The 14,501-nt window shown below is 41.7% G+C and overlaps 1 protein-coding gene across 2 annotated transcripts in view; it reads left to right on the top strand.

Annotated features, from left to right (window-relative positions):
- Positions 1 to 14,501, top strand: part of TDO2 (tryptophan 2,3-dioxygenase) — a 114,783-nt gene that overhangs the window by 12,250 nt on the left and 88,032 nt on the right. The window contains exons 2-3 of one of the 2 annotated variants that reach the window (XM_032955141.2): positions 9,541 to 9,637; positions 13,833 to 13,923. In XM_032955141.2, coding sequence (XP_032811032.1) covers positions 9,541 to 9,637; positions 13,833 to 13,923 — 188 coding nt within the window. Of the gene's footprint in view, positions 1 to 9,540; positions 9,638 to 13,832; positions 13,985 to 14,501 lie in introns of both variants that reach the window. The other variant, XM_076067524.1, reaches the window with a different exon arrangement.

Below are 14,501 nucleotides of genomic sequence, written 5' to 3'. Positions count from 1 at the left end.
TCCATTGGTCACTGGTCAGATCCCGAGTGGAGTTCAAGATCCTTCTTATGACCTACAAGGCCATCAACAATGCCTCTTACATCCGTGACCTCCTCCACCCGTATGCCCCAACGCGAGTTCTTCACTCGTCTGAGTGTGAGCTACTATTGTGTGTACCGAGGTCGCACCTCCGTTCAATGGGTGACCCCGGGGGGCTTTTCCTGTGTGGCCCCCAAGCTGTGGAATTTACTTCCATTAAATATTCGATCTGCTCTGAGTCCCTCGGTTTATCTGCTCTGAGTCCCTCGGTTTATTTAAATCCCGACTTAAGAATGTTTTTTTCTTAAAGGCCTTTTATCCGGATTAATTTGGTTACGTGTTTTGGGAGTGTGAGGGGGGGGAGTTGTATCTGTGGTTAAATCATGAGCCTGCGTACTTATATTAGGTTTTAGAATTGCGTGAGTTATTTACTTACTTGCTTTTAGCTCTATGCAGCGCCCTGCGACTTCTGGTGAAGCACGCTTTATAAAGTGTAAATTATTATTTCATAAATGCGCAGGACTGTTTTCTCTTGAGAACAACAAAAAAGAGACGTTCTAGCGGTTACCAGTTGACAGTCCATGAAGGCTTCTTTCACAAACTGCATTCAAACTTGAATTGAAGCTTTCATGACTGCAGGAATTACTCTTTGGTTCTTTCGGTAAAATCACGTAGAAAGAAAATCAATAAAATAATAGAGTATGACATTTCGATTGCAGCACAAGCAACCGTCATCAGGTAGAACTACATTTGAGAGAGAGACAAAACACAGACACGGAGACACACAGACACACAGGCAGAGAGAGACAACAAAGACACAGAGAGAGACACAACGTAGACACACAGAGACCCAATGCCTCTGTGTCGAGGCCTTAAATAGAGATGGGGGGGTGTGGGCAGAGAGAATGTTGGGTTTGCTGGGGCAGGTGCTGGAGCAGCTGCTGGAGCAGATAAATTAGCATGTCAATGAATCCACCCCGAAGCGACCGAGGGAAAGAAGATCGAATGGCCCGATGATAGCCTGGTACATTTTAGAGAGATAAATAGTTTGAGAAAACAAAATTTAGCAAATATTTTGGAAATGTAATTTAATGCAACGCAGAGAGTCGGCTAACACACAGTTAACGCATAGCCTGGTTGATTACGATCTCCAAAGATTGCTCAAATTAAAAGTTAAGTGTGAAATTTCACAAACAGAGACACACAATGGAAACGTCGTACTCTATTATTTAATTTATTTTATTTCTACGTGACTTTACCAAAAGAACCAAAGAGTAATTCCTGCAGTCATGAAAGCTTCAAATCAAGTTTTAACCACCTCTACGGGGATGATGTAAGTTGTTTTCTCTCTCTTTGTGTGTATGAGATGAAATATTTAAAGTTGTAGCGTGGTTTGTTTTTGTGTGCAGTCATTTATGACTGGACAAAAAGATGAGCTGCGATTTGCACCCAGGACCTTAATGGCAAAGCATTAGCCTTCCTGAGCCACCTGGCCATACCAAGTAGAGGTTGTTATCGAGGCTTAGATTACTCTGAACACACGCACACACACTCTTGTGCACAATACACGGGATTCGGTGAGCTCAAAGGAGGTGGATTAAGAGGTTCCCTCACCGTGATTGCCAAAGTGGTTGCATTGTCTGACTTTGACTTTTCGTGGAAAGTGACAAACGCAGCACAATCAATCGCGAGTGGTGTGCAAAAAAAAGTAATGTATCTCTTGTTATGGCTTTTGGTCTCGAATCCTACGTTTTATTTACAGTACAGTACGAGCATTTACATGTGTAGTGACATAGCGCTGACTGTCGTACAGCAGCTGCAACTGCAGGTGGGTACTTAGCACACACGCTGTTGAGCATATACGCGGGTGTGCCGGCAGGGCGGAGGAACTGGGGCAAAGGTCATGACAGACCTCGTCTGGAAGCCCCTGGAACCCTCTGGTGGGTTCGAGAAGGGAGGCGTGGTTAGGGCGGAGCCAAGCCGTACCGGGGTGTATATTAGCAGCGGTTAGCGAGAGCTCATGGCTGCCGGTTCTGGGATTGGACTCGTCTCGTTGTCGCTGTCGTCATTCCCCTCGTCGCCGCTGCCTTCGCCCGATCATTGCGCGGCCGGACAGTAGTTGGCTGTCCCAGTCGATGCCGTCGGTGCAACGCGGACAGGGGTCGTATGGCAGCGTGGTCATGAGAGAGAGGGGGTCGGAGTTGGTGGCATGAACACAACAATAAAGGGGGAGGACGGTGCCTCCTGCGACTAAGTGTGTGTGCGACGCACGCCACCTGCATACACACACAAGCCTCGAGCAGAAGGAAGGAGAGACCTACGATACTACACGTAAATTTTTGTTGTTAAGCTCTGGGTGGTTTCTTTTGGCTGTGTGAGGGTGTGCACCAATTATGGTGGGAAAATCTAAAAATGTCCCAAATTAATAACATAAAAATTTTCAGATACGGGCACACGATGACCTGCGTTTGCAAATATTCTTTGTTTTTTTTTTCGGTAAAATCACGTAGATAGTATACAACAAAATAAAAAAAAATAAACTCATGACGTTTCGATCGCAACACAAGCGGTCGTCATTAGGCGGAGAGAAAAGGGAGGGCACAAGCCTCTAACTGCAACTGTTTATAAAGGCTTAACATGGGCGTAGCCAAGTGTCAGAAGGAGTGGCGACAAGTGCTGCGGGGCAGCATGAATGGACGAGCCAAAGCTGTGAGTGGGCGGGGCACAAGAGCCGTCGAGCCAGCCCTGAGCGTCGAGCTGCGCAGTCCAAGTGTGTCAGCAGCATGGGCGGGGCAGCCAATGCTAATGCAGGAGAAGACAAAGGGAGACAGAGAGGGGGGCAGAGCTAGGGGGAGAGAGAGACCGAAAGTGGTTGATGATATCTTTCCAATGATTGCTGAGTTTATAACCGTCTTCTCGGTTGAAATTGTGTCTGTGTCTATACATGAGGATGGCTTAATGAACAAATCTTTGTTGATAGCTAGTCGGCTTGCAAAGTACCGTCGTTTTAGATAAATCTATTTTGTGTAATCCAGCCGCATTAACATAATGACCAGCTACAGCAGAAGTATTGGTTCTACCGTGATTCAAATCTGCCTTGTTCACGAACACGGTCTGAGACATGTCGCTTAGTTTCCCAAATGTAACTGCTGCTGCAGATATAGCTTAGTTTGTAGACACTGGGATATTGCATGTCAGGAATCTTGTCCTTCACAGATGGGATCAGATCACAAATTTTACGTACCGTATTTTCCCGCATATAACCCGCAGGGTATACCACTTTTTACAAACAAAATAAGACCCTGCGGGGTATATGGAGGGGTGGGCTATCCCAAAAATAGTTTCCACGTATGACATGTCATAACTCGTTTATTTTTTTCATGGTAGGACTATCCACTATGGAACACTTACCTTTGACTAAAGCACTGCTGAATAAACCACTCACACTAAAATTGCACATGTTATCACGTTTTAAATTATTCAAATTTTTGTACAATGAAACGACAATGTTTGAAGTGGGCGCACTTTGTTTACCGTAATACTTTCAGTGGCTGTATGGGAGGTGCGAAAGTTTCAGCTGAGGCTATGGAATGTACAATGGGAAGGACCTTAACAAGCATCTACCAGATGCGGAATCATAATTTCTGAGTCCCTTAGGCCGCTGCTATTGGCTGAGCACTATACAGTCGCGACCATGAGCTTTGTTTCAAACTTCCAATGGCGTTTTTGCCAGAAGGCAATGGTGTTACCGTAGTGCCGCTATTGTCTGCGCAGTGCGCAATCTACCAGTGCTAAAACTGTACAGGGGTAACTACCGGTCCAGTAGCTGTAATATGATAAGGTCGAATGCTGGTAAGCCTAAGAGTACGCTTACTTACTTATCTACCAGTTATGTGTTACTTATTTGTTGGATGTTTACTTTTTTTAACTTATTTACTGTTTTAAGTTCACTCGTTTCCGGTTAGTTTGTTTTCTTTGTGCACGTTATGATTTTAATGTTGACAATTGATAGTGGAATGTATTACAAATGTAAACTTTGTATTAATGTGATGGCATTAAGCTGCGGTAACGACGTTTAAGATGAATGCATGCGGGGTATATGGAGGTGCGGGCTATCTGAATTTGTTTTACACAAAACGCTATTTTTGCGGGGTATATGCGTCTGAGGGTTATATGCGTATACGGGCTATATGCAGGAAAATACGGTACTGTGTTAAATCGGACCTGAATCTTGTGTTTGTTCATTATTTTGGAAATATTTTGGTTACCCCTGCTATGTATGGCAAGGTGATGGTTTTGATTGGATCTTCAGATGGTTCCTTCCACAAGGTTGGGGTGATGGCTTTGCGGAATGTGTAGTCAGAATATCCATTCGCCTTGAGAGCTTTGTGTGTGTGTTTTAGTTCACTGGTTAGGTGTTCATGGTCGGAAATACATTGAGCTCTATGGTGTCGCATTTTGATGAGGGAATTCTTCTGGGATGGATGGTGGTGGGAATCAGGTTTAACGTGTCAATATGGGTTATTTTCCTGTAGACAGAATGGCTCATTGAGTCATCTGGTCTCTTTTTGATTAAGACATCCATGAAAGGTAGCATGCCATCCTTTTCTACCTCCATGGTGAATTTTATGGCTGGGTGTATGGAATTGATGTGGTTGAGGAATTGGTTCAGAGCCGGTCGACCATGTGGCCAGATGACATGTTGGCTCCAACCAGAGATAAGGGAGAACCCATTGGAGTGCCTTCAGTTTATTTTCAGAATGTTTCATTCCAGGTGAAGTATGCATTGATGAGGCAGTGTTTCACCAGGGCCGGTATATCAGCATTCAATCCTTGTTGGACCAAATCTTCAATGATTACAATGGTATCGGGCACAGGAACTTTGGTGAACAAAGAAACTACATCTAAACTAACGAGCAAACCACCTGGGGACAGTGTCCAAAATGTCCATTAATTGGACATTCACAACTGTTCAATAATTGAATTAGCACGAGGTTTGGGCGGTCCAGGAAGAAGTGCAGCAGTACAAGGGGAACGTAGCAGCATCGTGCCAACTATATATTGTTTACCTCACAAGTTTCCTACTTAGTCAATGCGTCTTTGGATTTCAATTGTAGTCCCTCTTACGACAGCTACTGTGTTGGAAACTCTTCATTTCCATGACAGGAGCCAGTCTTATTGCAGACTGCTGTTGACTTAGTTCCACAAAGCATTGTTCGTTTTCAGCGACTCCAGGAGGGTAATGGATTCAGTTCATCCACGATTGGGAATAGCACTCATGTCCCTCTGACTGCGAATGAGTCAAATGCTCTGTGCTGGTGCCATTTGATCAGATGAACATCAATGACAGGAAGGGTGGCCAATAACAAATGGCACGGTTGGTTACATTATGGTGCGAAATAATTTCACCATACATATCATTATATTATTCATTAATCGTATTTGTTGTATATCAAACATGTCAGCTTACACTTCCCACATAATTTCATCTCTACACACAATGACATTTAATAAAGCACACCTACATAATGGAATCTCGGCCTTTTGGCATTCTCTGGTCTAACACTGATAAGACTAGCTAAAGACGGCTGTCTCTATTGTCGACCAATCAGTTTCAAAGACAAAGCGTTAAACCAATTATTTTTATTTTTTCCTATGATCTGCTTTGTCCTTTGTAAGATGTCAAACTTAAAGATCTGCTATTGGACTGGGGTGGGGGAGGGGGACTGAAGAAGATTGCATCAGTTTTCCCATTATCACCGTCCCTTGCCCTTGCGTGCCACCGACAGCTCAACCATTAACCAGCTATTGGTGATGTGAAATTGGATGGAATTTTACAACCAAAGACTTATATTCTTTGGTTCTTTCAGTAAAGTCACGTAGGTGAAAAAAATAAAATAAATTAACAAATTAAAATAAATGTTCACCTACGTGACTTTACCGAAAGAACCGAAGAATATGGATCCTTGCAGTCACGAAAACTTCAAATGTAGAATGAACCAAAGACTTGTCCAATCACAAGGCTTGGATCAACGCCAAGTGTACACTTGGCAATGCACCTTTACTTGGGTACGTCACATTGGCACAGCTCTCTGATATCACCCCGGAGTCTTGCTTAACTTCCAATTGTAGTTTAACACGTAGGCTTTCGCGACCAATATTATTCATAATAAAGGTTTTTGGGTTAGATCGCGTTATTTATATATTATTATGATTTATTATGAATTCCAATTTTAACTTGAAACCAGTGAACATGCGCTCCAAGGATCGCATGGCCTTTTGCTTAGCTAATGGTCCCACAGCCAATTGTGCATTCTTGTTTCAATGCACACCATTCTTTGCATTATTTATAATCAGACAACAATCATGACCTTTCAGAGACCAATTTTCCAGGTGCCTAGAAACACACGTATACATGGCAATACCCTGCTCGCTTGGGGTAGAGTGGTGACACGGTCGTTATTGCACTGTACTCATAACCCAACAGTTTGAGTTCGATTAGTAGCACTGGCTAACATTACTGGTGAATTGTACCTGAACCTTCACCAACACATACTGACCAATGTCGGGAAGTATGGTCAGAGAGCCCCCCACAGACAACATGCCTTAGGGAGCCCTTCATCCAAAAGTGGATTGAACAAGGGCTGCACATTTTTTTTCACCTTGGCTGTTGCAATGGATGTGTTTAAAGTAGTTAATGCTCAAGGACTTTATCCAAATTACAATCCCTATATTTTGCAGAGACCTGGCTATTCACAGTTATGTCAGTGTCAAGGTGTATCAATGCTTAAGTGAGCACTGGAGCTGTGCTTATCTCCACTGGGAGCGGATCTTCTACATTTACATAATTAACCCTTTCCCATTCTGAGATGTTTGCAAGTTGCAGAGTGGGCGTTCAGTTCACCGCTGAATCTCGGAATGTGCGAGCGCTTAGCGTAAATTTGATTAAGAAGAGGCATTGCACCGTTGTTTTTAAAGACATTGTACTCACCGCTGAGAACCGTGGTGATAGCTGGCGCCAAAATGTGCCACACGCCTCCCCACATGGCTTCGTGGGAGTCTCGGTACCGGAATCGTATGAAAAACTGATGACGTACAAGTACGTAATAATTTACATTTACCTCTTACCACGTATGTCAATGGAATGGGAAAGAGTTAAGGTGTAACCATATTCTTTGGGTCTTTCGGTAAAGTGACTTCATCACCTGATGACAATCGCTTGTGTTGCGATCGAAACGTCGTGAGGTTTTTTTAAATTTTCTTTGAACCTATCTACGTCACTTTACCGAAAGACCCAAAGGATATGAATTTCTGCAGTCACGAAAGTTTCAAGTCAAGATTTAAGGTGTAAACAGTTTATCTCTACCACAACCAGTCTTACCTCCCAAAGAGTGGTAACAATTGATCAATCCCCAAGATGTTATGGACTGAGTTGCCTTTTCATAAATATTTGACTCCGTTGATTGAACTACAATGTCTAGTTGATGCCTGTGCATCCATCCACGGTGACAATTGGATGAATGTTAACAGAGCAAAGTATCGTTTTTGTAGTATATTTGTGAAATTGGCACATGATCATTTATCCTCATGGGCAAATGTCGTCTGTGATACAGTATCGCTTGGCAGTGGTGCACAAGCACAACAAATTATTTAGCACATTCGTTCATCATGCTGCCCTTATAGGAATGACGCATACATAACAGGCGCCATTTCGGTCAATCGCCCTTCTTCATAGCACAAAAAAACAACTTGTATGCATTGACTTTTCCTGTTATCTGATTGGATTACTCTGTAATTATTATTCAAGTTTATCGGTTTCTTCTGAATTGTATTGGCATTTCGAGTGTCGTTGACATTTATGTTATTATTATCAGCTTTTCATTTCACTTATATTTTATCTATACTTGTAGTTTTTTTACGTACATCGCTTTGAGATATTTAAATATGAAATGTGATTAATAAAATACAGATGATTATACTTGAGGCGATTTTATTATAATTATGTACGTGCTATGAAGAGGCGCTTTTACCAAAAATGTCACCGACTTTATATATATTATATGACAGTGTTATTGAGAAATGTGTTACTGTATTGAATGCTGTTTGGGGTCATTAATGTTCATTTTGCAGCAGTTGGTACAATTTGGTAGGCATGCATAAATTAATGGATGGCCACAGTTAATAGTTGAGGCATTGTAGTTAGCACTGAGCACAAAGATAATGGCTATCTCTGCTTAACCTCAAGCTCATCTATTCAAGAGGTGTCACCTGATTGAACCAGGCGAAAAGCCACTCATAATCGTCAGCGACCTTGCAAAAGAGAACTGTGCAATAAATGTTGACACAAATATTTAATTCGTGAGTGCATATATACTTTTTAAAATATAGTTCATGTGAATGTAAAAATTCTGCACAGGATTTAGTCTGATACATAATTTATATGATGCTTAGTCATATCTGTCATTGTAATATTACTCAATATATTAATGTTAGTATCACCAGCACTTGTGCAAATGAGTAGATAAAATGTATTCAGTTTAAAAGCTTAAAAGATTCTAAAAATTGTTGATATATTTAGATTGACACTGCAAGAGAAGTCCTTTACAGGGACATGGCACAAGCTGTGTGCACCGATCATCTTGTGGACCAAACATTTCCCTTTAAAAGGCGAAACAAAACAAAAACCCATAATCTTTTATTGAAAATAAAAAAATAGAGCTGTTTATCTATAGCTATTTCTAATAATTATATCACAACTGACAAAAACTGCACTGCAATGGTTCTGGAGTTTATGGCAACCCAACAGTGTAATCTCTCAGATGGGGCCACGCTGTGGGCAATTCTTCCCTCGAGCTCCTGCCTTTGCACAACTGTGGGCAACTTCAGGAGTTGAGGTCAACTTTCAGATGCAAAGTTCAACGGCAGGCGACTGCAGTGGTTGGCAGGTGCGGAAGCTGCCCACGGTCGGGCACAGTGAACGCTCGAGGAAAGAAAAAGTTGGCATGCACCCGAACCCGGAACACCGTACTCAGAGCTCGAAAGCTCTTTGCGTTATGCGCCCGCATACTTGCGTGCACCCTGTCCATATCTTCATCCCCTTGTACATCTGAGATAAAGTGGCATGTATAGTGACAATTATAAATGGTCTTTTGGTATGTAAAAGATGCATTGTGTTGAAAGTTTCAGCATGACATCCCAACATACTTGATTTTTAGTCGTATCGTGGAAGAGTTGCTAGACAACAGACTACTTTAAATGCAATGGCAAAGCAATTTATTTTATATGTTCATATATTATTTAAAATAGCTTCTGGTATTCATATTCTTTAGGGAGGGATCTGGATTGGCATGTTTCGTCATTTTCTTTTCAAACAGTGTTTTGAATGTGGGAGAGAATTAGAAATCCTGGAGAAAAACTACACATTGAAAAACTGGAAATGTTGCGTCAAACAAAGTGATGGAGTCCGTGGTGGTTTTAACACTGATGTGTGTCTTTTTGCCCCCTCTGGTTTCTCTGCATCAGTCCCGTGGACTTGGACGATGGTTTGGAGAATGATGCTGCTCAAGAGGGGATTAACAAAGCTGCCTTAGGGGGTCTTGTGTACGGAGACTACCTCCAGGTAAGGATATATCCATTACAAAGGTTGTAGAAGGCCTGGATAAGAAGCCTACTATAAATAATTAACAAAAAAACCTCTCCCAATGCCTCAAATATACATTGGTATTTTTTATATTGGGGAATGACACGTCTTTTGCATATTTATCACGGTTGGCTACGTAGGGTGCAAAGGAAGTTCAACACACATACATTTAGATTTTTAAGTTAAATCGCGACATTGGGTATACATCTACTGAATCAGTTACTTGATTTATGTTCCACGATTGCAAATGTGCTCAGTTTTACATAAGCAAAATATGAGTGAGTAAAAATATATTAGTGGAAAAGTCAGACACGATTGCTCTACATGAAAATCAGTTCAAGTTTCAGTACAAATATGAGAAGTTTTTATAGTTTCAATTTAAAGCTTTCCTGACTGCAAGGATTCATCTTCTTTGGTTCTTTCGGTAAAGTCACGTAGAATGAGAATAAAATAATAAATTGATAAAATAAAATAACACAATAATATTCTCACGACGTTTCAGCCACAACACAAGCGGCCTTCATCATGATGATGAAGGCCGCTTGTGTTGTGGCCGAAACTGTCCGGAGGACAGCGCTGTCCTCCACACAGTCTCGTCCCTTCACCTGATGAAGGCCGCTTGTGTTGTGGCCGAAACGTCGTGAGAATATTATTGTGTTATTTTATCAATTTATTATTTTATTCTCATTCTACGTGACTTTACCGAAATAACCAAAGAAGAAGTTTTTTATAGTGTTCATATAGAGCTACCGATTGGCAGCTTATGCAATAAATTCCTGTTGCACAACCCGCATTGAACTTTCAGTCAAATTATACTCAAAGCTAGCATTCTACATGAAGAAATGTGACGCCAAACTACCCATGCACAGCAAAAGATGTACAGTCGGTTTGATGTTGCATAATTCATAATTGTAAAATCGTGCATGTAATCGAGCATTTCCCATCAGATACTTTTCTATTGTTCGATATTTATTGTGAATTGGGAGCCAGCTCGGCCTGTGCCGGAGCCTTTTCCCTTGCAGATAGAAGTTCGCGCGTTTAAATCCTAGGGAGGGGATTCACAATTCTGGGGTTGATAAATGAGTGGCACTCTTGAAAAGTCAGCATTGGTTTGGTATTATGGAGAGACAATAACCCCCCCTCCTCCTCCCTCAAATATCAAATAAACTACCATTTTTATTACTAATCTAATTAGCATTTTGCTTGAAATGTGGGTGTGTCTGTTGAGTGACAATCTCATAGGAGAGCGTGTGGGAAAGTTTGTTCTGTACTGCGCAGAATTTTTTTTACATACAGATGTTAACCAACTCGTCTGGTATATGGGAGGTTGTGGATTCGATCCCGACCGTGACACCTGTATATTTGCAGTTTGCATGTTTTCTCCCCGTGGTCGCGTGGATTTTTGTCTGGGTCTTCCACATTTAGAAACATGCGTTTGGAGTCTATGGTTGCTGTAAATTTCCACATGATAAGCCACTTCGTTGAGCTATCATTTGTAGCCAGGTCGCTTCTTAAAAAATAGCTCTTTAGCTCAGTTGGTAAAATAATTTGTCATAATTTAAGTTTTAGATTAAACAGCGATGGGCAACCCAGGCGAGTTAGTGGGCCAAATGAGCAGCCCTCTTTCACCTCAGTGGGCCACAAGTTTTAGATCGTGCTTGTGCAATCATCATGACCCCACACATTACCCTAGACAAACTGGGATCAGGCCACCACGAGGAGCTCCATGGGATGCATGCGGCCCGCGGGCCACAAGTTGCCCACTACCGGCATAGACGATAAACAGCCTACTTGTAAGATGTTTTGATGGAAGTCCTGTGAATCAGCTCTTCCGTGGGCCACTGTCGAACACAGGGGGCATTCCGCTGTGTAGTTTTTCCTGAACGGATTCCTCTTCTCGTGACATAAAGGCCAACAACACAATTGTAATCAATTTGAAAAATTAACAAAAAATGTGGGTGCAAAAAACTGCTTTAACAATCTGGCTATTTTTTTACGTATGTGCTGGGTTTACAAGTTGGCCAGGGGATTGTCATACAAAAAGTAGATTTGTGCAACAGCCTACGTGGACCTCGGAGTGTTATCCCCTCATATACAGCAGTTTTTTTTGGGTACCCTGATTTCCTCTGAAATGCAAAACATTCACTTTAATTTCAAAATCACAATATGTATTTATACTGGATGAATCCGATGAGTAGTCACAGATGTCCAATTTAATTGGCCAAGAATGCCAATGCAGACTTATAATGAAAAGTGACTTGCTCGAAATGTAAATAGCATTATTATCACTTCCATTGAATAAATTATCAAGTGTAGGGTCCACACATTTGATTTTGCTTCCTTAGGGCATGTCGAGGCATAGTTGTTTACCGTAGACTATTAGTAATAATAATATCGTGGTACGATATGGGAAAACACAAAGTAAATGTGCAGCCAGGCAATGACACTGCTGCTGGTGGAAAAGCCCTCCGCTAGAGGGAGGGAGCTCTAGAGAGCCCGTTCAGAGAGTGTGGTGGCCTCCTCTTCCACGATGGCCAGACATGTTGGAAGAGGTGGGATTACCCGCAATTGAACACACCGACAATTTACTTTCTAAGTGAGATGCTTTGTCCCGAGCAGCTCCAGTGATAACAGCTGGACCGCATCATAGCAGATAATTTCAAAATACCAGCTGGCATACCTTTAACATTGCTCCCTCTAAATGACCAATGCATTATTAAATGCAGCATATGGAATTTCTGTATTCAAGAACAGAAGAAAGGTATTTTTACTTTACCAGGTAAGGCCCACTGAGCTATATTGCTATTTTTCAGAAGCCACCTGGACAATAATGATAGCTCATCAAAGTGGCTTATCATGCGAAAATTTATAGCAGGAAAATACTCTAAACATATGTTTCTAAACGTGGAGGGAAAACCTGGAGGACCTGGAGAAAAATCCACACGACCAGGGGGAAAACATGCAAACTCCAAATATAGAGGAGTTAAGATCGGGATCGAACCCACGACCTCCTCCATACCAGACAAGGACGATGACATCTTGCCACCGTGGTGCCAAAGTGTAAACTCACCCCGTTTACAATTGCTTTTATGCATGAGCCTTTAATTCAGGAGACATCATTTATGAATAAAAATTCCTACTTTTTGAACAAAATACTGTATTTTATTTTTTAATTTCAGATAGCTTTTGACACGTGGACCTGAAGATGTAGAAATAAAATCACGTACTAATTACATGGCCAACAGACAGAGCAGGATGAACATTTTCTGTAGACAAAACAACGACAACGTTTGGGCCTCATTATCAACATTCTATATGCACTGTTAGTTTTCCCAGAACCAACAAATAATATAATCTACAGGCAAATAATGAAAAAAATATATATAATGTTGTCATGCGTCAGTAGGGAAGTCTAATATGAAGTTCGAGAATTCATATGTTTTCTGTATGCCCTTAATCAAGTAGTCTAGTTTGCAGACCCACCCCCGTTCCTTATGAGATGTCGCGTTGGTATGCAGCCCCTGTAGCATTGAGAAGGGAAGGGATGGATGAGCCTGAACACTCCCAGCTGACGGCTCAGGCCAAACACCTTCAATTGTAACCATTAACCATGGGCATTCACGTTTATCATCCTGAGTGATGATCATGGTGACCCAACCCAACATATCCTTGGTTTTGATGTTTCTACAAACCTCATGGTCGACTCTAAACCGCATCCACACAAATAAAAAATTGTGGTTCTCTAGAACAGACCATACAATGTATAACAACGCAATACCGGATCCACAAATACAACGAAGACATTTCAGAAATAGACTCCGCTGCTCCTAACGCAGTTATCTGGCTTGACCACCTGAATGTGAAAGAAGGGTCACAACTAAATGTTTACAGCTGCTGTGGCCATTATTAAGCAGTCTGAGGATGCTATCCCATACGTTAGCGGCCCTGGCTGCACACAGTGCTGCTTAACATTGATTGAGTGTAATATGTAGTATAGTGACACATTAAGCCTACGGTAGGGTACTGATATTTTTTTTGCAACTTCTCCTGCATGATATCCATTCCGCAGCCTGCGCAAATCCCCGATGCATTGTGTGAGCACAGTCATAACCTTTAACAATGGGCGAGCTGGTTTTAATGTGTAATTTGGGGCGCTATGGCTTTGTTCCCACAGCTTCACAAGATCCTGGACGCTCAAGTCCTGGAGAGCACGAAGCATCACAACACCATCCATGATGAGCACCTGTTCATCACCACCCATCAGGGTGAACCACCAGCATCACAACATCATCCATGACGAGCACCTGTTCATCACCACCCATCAGGGTGAACCACCAGCATCACAACACCATCTATGACCAGCACCAGTTCATCAGCACCCATCAGGGTGAACAACCAGCATCACAACACCATCTGTGACAAGCACCTGTTCATCACTACACACAAGGGTGAACCACCAGTATCACAATACCATCCATGACGAGCACCTGTCATGTGGAGAACTACCATTAACGTTACTGTGTATATGATATGACTGTATTTGCCTAGCTGAAGTTTGAATATGATTAAACTCACTTTATTCAGTATTAACCTCAATTGCTGTTTATTTTTTTTTCACGTAATCACACTTATTGACAAACCGTTTATTTGAGTTGACATGCATTACTTGTAACCAGAATGCATCAGTTTTCTCTGCTCAAAGGAAACAACAATTTATTGTGGCAATTGTTGTGTTTATTTATTATTGTGTTTACTTAATAATTTCGACCAGTAGGTGTTCTGTATTCAAAAACATCATTTTAGAAAAGATCATGAGAACATTACACATATTGCTGTAATAATC

This window comes from Petromyzon marinus, chromosome 16 (genome assembly GCF_048934315.1).
Source record: "Petromyzon marinus isolate PM22_M1 ecotype Great Lakes invasive population chromosome 16, UKy_Petmar_22M1.pri1.0, whole genome shotgun sequence".
In the NCBI taxonomy this organism is placed as follows: Eukaryota; Metazoa; Chordata; class Hyperoartia; order Petromyzontiformes; family Petromyzontidae; genus Petromyzon; species Petromyzon marinus.
This window is presented reverse-complemented; position numbering and strand designations above follow the sequence as displayed.